Genomic DNA, 8,466 nt, shown 5'->3' with positions numbered 1-8,466 from the left:
TAAAGTTGCAAAGACTAAAGTCTCAAATCCAAAGAGATATTCTTTATAAAAGTTAAGACTCGTCCACACCCTTTTTAAACACGCCCCCACATGTCTACGTCACTGTGTGGGAAGATTTGCATAACACCGCCCAAACGTTCTTTTTCTCTTTTTTTCTCTTTTATTTCTCTTTTGTGTGTGTGTGTGTGTGTGTGTGTGTGTGTGTGTGTGTGTGGACTCATAGTGAGAGATAGCAAGGAAAACAAAAAGAAAGAAAAAGAGTGATGTTTGGGAAACTGCAGGTGTGTATAAGGTTGAATGCCAGTTAAAGGTCAATGACATCATGCTCATTTTGGCACCTGCATTTTTAATGTTTTTTTTTTTTTTTAATTAATAGATCCAATTTCATCCGACAATAATCTACCTCTTACATGACAAACATGTTTTGAGTTTCAGAATTAAAATGAATTTAGATCGTTTGCAATAAACTGAAATAAAGTAAAAAATGTAGTAATTGCAATGAATTGTAATACACACACATATTACAATTCTTAAAAAAACAATTATTTTGCCATATTATATATATATATATATATATAAATATATAAATGTTTATATATAAATGTTTTTTTAAGAATTGTTAAGAGACCGGGTACAATAAATAATAATGTACATAATTGTCTGTTCAAATTGGATCTATTAAAGGGGTCATATGAAACACATTTCATTACACCAAATACACAAAATAATGTTCTTTTTAGCAGCATCATATGACCCTTTTATTTAAAACGTGCATACACACACACACACACACACACACATAATTAATAATATAAATAATTAACATAATTAATAATAAAATACAAAATCTTGTTACAACCCTATGGTTGTTGTGCTTTCTCTGTTGTGTTGGGGCTTTCTGTGTCTCTGCTCTGCCTAGGAAAAGCCATCTGATTGGCCCCTGCAGGCTGATTGTTGCTGTCACCTGATTGGTCTTTAAAACTCACGACATCACTTCCTCAGCAGCAATCTTTGCCACTTTGTGATCTGAGCAGTTTGTTTGTATACTGCAGAGTTGTGTGTTAAAGTTTGTATTAAGAGAGTGTTGAGATTGTGAGTACTGTTTGCTTTGCTTTGTTTTGTGTTTGGTTGCAAGTGTTGTATCAAAAGATCTGCTGGTTTATTTGACTCCTTTGCCTGTTTGACTCTGATTTCTGGATTGCACTCTAAACTTGGTTTGATTTGGTTCTGTAAATATTCTTGTAAATATTGTAAACACTAAATTGGTATAGTAAGGAGTCTGACACCATTTCTGTTTGTGAAACTTTTGATCTCTGTTTTGGGTAGTGAACTGTATTTTATTTTCTTTGGGATAGGTAAGGAAGAGGTAAAAAAAAAAAACTAAGAACTTTTTTTTGTTGTTGTTATTTTGGTCTTGTCAGCTCCCGAACTCAAACTCCCAATAAACTCGTTGTTGCAAATTTTTGTCTATGCAAGTCCTTTCATGTTGCGCTTCTTCCCTAGACAGGGCATAACAATCGATATAATCAAAAATAAAATAAAAAATACACACACACACACACATACACATACATATATATTAATAAAAACAAGGGGAAAATAAATAATCATAAAATAATAAAATATTTTCAATCCTGCATATAATCAACACAAATACAAAGAATACATTTATAAGAATGAGATTTTAAAAAATGTTTCCTATTCATCATCATTAACACTCATATTTGTCATTGACCGTTAAACCAGCTCCAGTAGGTCTATCTAAAAGAATACAAAAATCAAGCAATCAATGGCAAAATGACCTGAAATGTTTCAAAGTGTATTTTGTTCCCAGCTGACACAGAGCTGCTTTTTGTGTCAACCTGCATGTAAAGTTGTGTGGGAGTGTCTGTTGTAATCCCCTATTGCGATTAAACATAACTGTTGTGTTGTGCGTGTTGGGACAGGCCAAACCATGTGAGCGAGGCAGGGGGATGCAGAACACGCCCCTTTAAACTCTGTGTGTTCCCTCATGAGCCCCTCACGGACCAATCAAATCCCTATTACACACATCACAGCCATCGCAGCAGATTAAACAAAGGGCCGTCACGCAGAGAGAATTTTATTAGAACTCCTCAGTGTTGTAAAACAAGTGCAGAACGTGCTAGTCTTTTTGTCGATGAAGAAAAGATTTTAACATTTGCTCTGATATACAGGAAAATAAAAGATGCTAACAGTTATAATCAGAAAGATTTTAGAAAACAGGTGCCATCTGTGTAATTCATATAGGTGTAAAAATTAATTAAAAAATAGATAGCTGAAACCAGTTTTTCTAAATATATTTTAACAAAAATCCAGTCACTATATATTTTTTTTGTTTATTTAATCATGAGTGTGCTTTTTTGGCTTGTATCTTAAAAAAAAAATCATGATTTTGTATAATAAACTATAGATGATTGATCAGCATAAGCATATATTGCAGTACATTATTAAATTTATGTGTGTGTGTGTGTGTGTGTGTTAATAATCAAAATGAATAATAAGAATTGAATACTGAGATTGTTTCATAATTTTATTATCATTAAAAATATATACATTTTACAAAATACCTATATCAGTCTTTCTACTTCATGTTGAATTCAATACTTGCCATTTCCCTGTAATTATTTTAAATGTACTTTTTTGTAAAAATAAATAAATAAATAATAATAATAATAATAATAATAATAAAAAAGTCTGCATGAAAACTGTATTGAAAGCTGTATAAATCCTATAATATTTCAATATTATTAGTATATTAATGCTTGTCTAATGCAATTTATTCATCTTAAATTATTTTTAAAACACCATATCAAACCAAAAAAGACACTAGTTTCATACAATGACCCAGAAAACAGAATCAGGCCTGAAAGTGGGAAGAGAATGAACACACACACACACAATAGATGCTGGCACAAATAATTAATGTACATATTTTCATTCTTCACAGTATCACTTTATAAAACACAAGAGAGAAACAAACGAACACACTTTCACTAACGCTCATTAGTACTCTCCCCAAACCACCCATTTGTCTTCCTCCTGTGGGCCCGTTTTTATTAATATTCAGATGTAAACATCAAATAGTGATGTTGTACAGCAAAGTGGGAGTCTGAACATTAAAACAAACTGAGATTTTACTGCGTGTTGGCTGTAAAAATCGAGCTCAGCATGGAAGACAGATGGCAATTTCCTGAACAACAAACCAGAGGCCTGCAAGACATTTACAAGATTATGAGCATGTGGACTCGGTCTTGTTTTCGCTCACGTTGGCTCGGCCAGGGGATCAGAAATGAGCTCAGGGGTTGCTGGGTACATTCACAGGTTCAGGAAGGTTCGTGACAGATACTGCTTTCGACTGCATTGAGAATTGAATTGATCTCTTGGTCTGCTTTGCACAATGTGAGAGCTGCTAACATGCTGTTTTATCATACTGATCCACAGCATAATGACAATATATTATAAATAACTGGGAAAATGCAAATAATTAAACATCAGCACTAGGACTTTTCACTGTTTGCTTCACTTCACTGGTCTGTGTTTATGAGAAACATGCGGATACACTGATGATTTCTCTGACCCATGAGAACACAGGGAGAAATGGAAAGTCCGGATGGGAGAAGAGCTGTGAAATCGCTGCTACTTTATAACGACCAGAATAAAGCTCTAAAAACTTTTCATAATAATAATCAGAAAATCAGTTTCTGATGAATTAATGAGCAATCCCCAAGGCTGCTTTGTAAGATGTTTTTTAATCATTTAAGTGACCGACAACAGTTCTTTCTGGGTGAATCAATAAGTTGGATTTTCTGATTAAAAATGCATGACATACTGTTTTTTAGAAATTCTTTCAAGAAACAGCTGCACCGAGTCCATGACTTTTATTTACAGTATTTTGGATGTAACATGGTAAAGTGATGGTATCAGATACCATCAGTAATATTCTGGTTTGATTTATTTGATATATAGACTACAGGTCAAAAGTTTCAAATAATTTGTTGATTTTTTTATGTTTTTGTTTACCAAGGCTGCATTTATTTGATCATAAATACAGTCAAAACAGTAAAACTGTAAAATATTACAATTTAAAAGAACTGTTTTATATTACAATATAATTTAAAATGCAATTTATTCAAAGTCAAAGCTGAATTTTCAGCATCATTACTCCAGTCTTCAGTGTCACATGATCCTTCAAAAATCATTCTAATATGCTGATTTGCTGCTCAAGAAACATTTCTGATTATTATCAATGTTAAAAACATGTGGTGACTAATATATTTGTGGAAACCATGATATACAGTGGGTACGGAAAGTATTCAGACCCCCTTAAATTTTTCACTCTTTGCTATATTGCAGCCATTTGCTAAAATCATTTAAGTTAATTTTTTTTCCTCATTAATGTACACACAGCACCCCATATTGACAGAAAAACACAGAATTGTTGACATGTTTGCAGATTTATTAAAAAAGAAAAACTGAAATATCACATGGTCATACCCACTGTATATATATATATATATATATATATATATAATTATTTATTTATTATAATTTTTTTTTTTAAATTCATAAATTTATTCAGCAAGTTTGCAATAAATTAATCAAAAGTGACAGTAAAGACATTTATAATATTATAAAATGCTGTTCTTTTGAACTTTGTATTCATCAAAAAAATCCTGAAAACAAATGTATAAGGGATTCCACAAAAATATTAAGCAGCATAAATTGTTTTTAACATTGACAATAATAAGAACCATTACAAATTGAGCATCAATAATAATTCAAAATAACTGTGCACCAAATCAGCATATTACAATGATTTCAGTATATACACACTATATATACACACACTATATATACATATTCAGTATATACACACCCATGGTAACTAGGATTTACACAAGCTTCAGTCTGGATCCAGAACACCTGAGAAGAGATGATGCCAACCCCTCAGAGGACCTCAGATGATGCCAACCCTGAAACAACATACAGAACTACCACATTTTGCTATAAGTTTGATTGCATCATATAATAATTGCTGTTAATAGTGTTCATCGTCTGTTTTATTACGTCTTAAATTGATTTTTCCGTACTGCTGGTTCGTCTGGTCAGAGGAGAACTGGCCCCCCGACTGAGCCTGGTTTCTCCCAAGGTTTTTTCTCCATTCTGTCACCAATGGAGTTTTGGTTCCTTGCCGCTGTCGCCTCTGGCTTGCTTAGTTGGGGACACTTCATTTCCAGCGATACCGTTGACTTGATTGCAAAGATACTATTTAAACTGAGCTGGATGTTGACATCACTGAATTCAATGATGAACTGTCTTTAACTGAAAAATTAGTGTTTACTATTGTCATTTTGCATTATTGACACACTATTTTCCTAATTAATGCTGTTCAGTTGCTTTGACACAATCTGTATTGTTAAAAGCGCTATATAAATAAAGGTGACTTGACTTGACTTGACTTGACACTAGCGGTCATAAGTTTGGAAATTATATATAATAAGAAATTGATAATAATATAATGTTTCTTGAGCAGCAAATCAGCATATTAGAATGATTTCTGATGGAGTAATGATGCTGGAAATTATGCTTTCCATCACAGGAATAAATTTAATTTAATAAAACAGTTCTTTCAAATTGTAATAATATTTCACTATTTTACTGTTTGTAATTCTCTCACTTGGTGTAAAGCCTATTTTAAAGATTATTTGTAAGTTCTTGACAGCTGTGACTATGGACTGTCACTATGGACAGTCATTATGTCCTTGTCTTCAGAACTTCTCTTTTGCTCCAATAAAAATATATATATGGATATGCGAGTTTTGTGACATAATAAGTAAACAAATAACGCCATACGTTTATTTGCCTTTAAACAAAATCAAAAAAATGCTCCTGCTATGGGAGCAGGTGTCAGTATGTGATGTGAGTGGGCGTCTCCCTCTGTCTGTGGCGGGTCCAGAGAGCAGCTTCAGGCAGCTGCCACCAGACTCTGGGGCTCTAAAGAAGATCAGGTATGATCCCTTAAGCCTCTCAGGATCAAGTGTGCCTGGACACTCCTTTCACCTCAAACTTACGGTACAACACTTAGTGAAACACTGAAACCCACTCACCCACTTTAAACTGAGACGCCTGGTCCGTCAGTTCCTGATGGTCTTTCACAAGCATCATGTGCAGAATCCCGAATGAGTTCTGGATGCCGAAAATCGAGCCGTTGCACCACGTAGCAGCGATCACCACGACCCAGCCGAAACCTCCCTCCGGGGGAACGAATCCCGGTCCCGGGTGTGCGTCGGGCGGCGTCGCCGGACGCTTGTCGGGGCAGCCGGTTTGTATCAGCTGCACCGTGCTGTCCTCCGGGTCCAGCTTACGCTCCGGTTCCTCGTACTCCTGCGGGTCTTTGTGCTCCATTGCAAAGTGTTCAGTATGTCCAGCCTGCGGTTCAGTGGTCGATTCCTCCGAACCAGGAATCCCACTCGCTGCTCCTGCAGGGTTTTCATTGCTTTCTGGGTGCATCCTATACAGAACGGATGCAAATATGTTTCCAGAATAACTCTTTTATCATATGTTTCCGAACGGGTGGAAAAGAAGAACAGAAAAAAATCCCCACAAGATCTGAAACTAAGTCAATCTCGTGCCACTTTGCATGGATAATCACTCATAATCCGATCGATAATGCCCAAATCCTGTTATGAGAGATCACTCGTCATAATAAAGCAGCAGGACTTCATGCAAACGGAAGAGAACACAGTGAACGCGCGCTTTAAACCGAGTCCAAAGCTCTTTGCTCTCGGTTCACATCCCTTTTATCGTGCACCGACTCCTCCTCTATCATTTGTTGAATATTTACACCGGATCCCGCTGGGCTGCTCTGCTCACTTTTGCAATGTTACAGTGCAACAGAGAAAAGTTCTAAACCGTTCCGAAACGCTCATTCTGCGAGAGCTATAATGTAACCATTTAACCTTCTAAACAATATCGTCATTAAGCAAATGTTAAATAACAACGTTCTAAACAACGCGAGTGTGACAATGTGTCAATTAAACGTTCTAAAAACAACAACGCGCATTCTGCGAACGTTACAATGCAACATTTAAAAGTTCTAAATAACAATGCAATGTAGCAGTCCCCGTAAACAATCTCCACTGAGCAGATCCCGCTGGAGGAACGGATTTAAAATTCCACCGGCGCAGGATTACGGAAAGAACCGGATACCGGAGACCACCCCCTCCTCTCTGGCTTCAGCCCGTCCCGCGATTGGCCTGAAACAAGGAAGCGCGCGAGGAACTGTATGGATGACGCGAGGAGAGCAGATTTACAGTGTTCTAGGTGCCGAGTCCTGACACATTTACAACCAGTGAAACAGATGAAACCCGAGAGCATCCGGTGAGCATTGCATTTGATTTCCCGACCGGTGTCGCTGCATTTGCAGTGGCAAGTGCGCAATCCATCAATGCTAGTCATAAATCAGACAGTTCCAGATTGGAAATGGGTCAAGGGCATCGTTTTGAACGCTTTCCGCGACCGCGGATGAGAGCTGGCTCGGTGCATATAGAGGCGTGTTTGGGAAGCCATGACGGGTTATTATGGTATTGAGGGGGGATCCGTGACGCGCTTCCCTGTACAGTAATGCTTCTAATGTGACCAGGACACATCCACACATCCTTCCAAACATAGGCATATGTGTACTTCCCTTTTGCAGGACACTATCACGCTTTTAGGCAGATGTTTTTACCCAAAACAACTTCGAAAGTGTTTGAACTATACATTTTTATTCAAATGTATGCTTTTTCATAGTTCACGAGGTTTGCATTGCAAGCGCAACGATCTTTCGATTGCACTATATAAACGTGTTTAAATGCAACACCGAAGCTGTAGAAGTGCACTGCGCGCTATTACTTGGCTTGTATATTTACATACTGACGCTATTCTGTTCCCATCCAGCTGTTTGCTTTCCTTGATTTACGTTAATAATGCTTGAGGGATTTTTATAGATCACAGGTGTATGTATCAGTTAGCGCTGTTGACCGCTAGAGTGCAGCACAGATCAATATATGAGCCCTGATGAAAGGCTCGTGAAACGCACGAGCCTTCAAAATATAATTTGAATGAATAATGTTAGCGGAAGCGATGATTTGATAGCTCTTTTCCTGACTTGCAAGATAACAGAATACAATGGCTGTCATTAAATCATTTGAACCGTAGGGGGCGCGATCAGCAAAGAAACCGCGGTTAAAGACCTTATTGTTTGACTTTTATTTGTTAAAAGTTTGTCTGCAAACGCGCATTAGGGTTTCATCAAAATACCAAAATCATGGTCTTAAACTTTAATTCTTTTATTAGCTGAGATTATTTTAATATATCTGCTTGTAACACTTTTTTTAAATAAATGTTTTAAATATATTTTGTAAATGAATACGTCATAAATATATTTTCTTTATTAAGTGTTTG

The 8,466-nt window shown here is 36.3% G+C and overlaps 1 protein-coding gene across 1 annotated transcript in view; it reads right to left on the bottom strand.

The window, feature by feature from the left end:
• Positions 1-7,544, bottom strand: part of LOC107704630 (monocarboxylate transporter 8-like) — a 38,105-nt gene extending 30,561 nt beyond the window's left edge. Inside the window, exon 1 of the mRNA XM_016507616.1 lies at positions 6,129-7,544. Coding sequence (XP_016363102.1) covers positions 6,129-6,531 — 403 coding nt within the window. The 5' untranslated portion in view covers positions 6,532-7,544. The remainder of the gene's footprint in view (positions 1-6,128) is intronic.
• Between the last annotated feature and the right edge of the window lie 922 nt (positions 7,545-8,466).

This window comes from Sinocyclocheilus anshuiensis, unplaced genomic scaffold (genome assembly GCF_001515605.1).
Source record: "Sinocyclocheilus anshuiensis isolate Anshui unplaced genomic scaffold, SAMN03320099.WGS_v1.1 scaffold1646, whole genome shotgun sequence".
NCBI lineage: Eukaryota > Metazoa > Chordata > Actinopteri > Cypriniformes > Cyprinidae > Sinocyclocheilus > Sinocyclocheilus anshuiensis.
The sequence above is the reverse complement of the archived record's forward strand: the minus strand, read 5'-3'. Positions and strand labels throughout refer to the sequence as shown.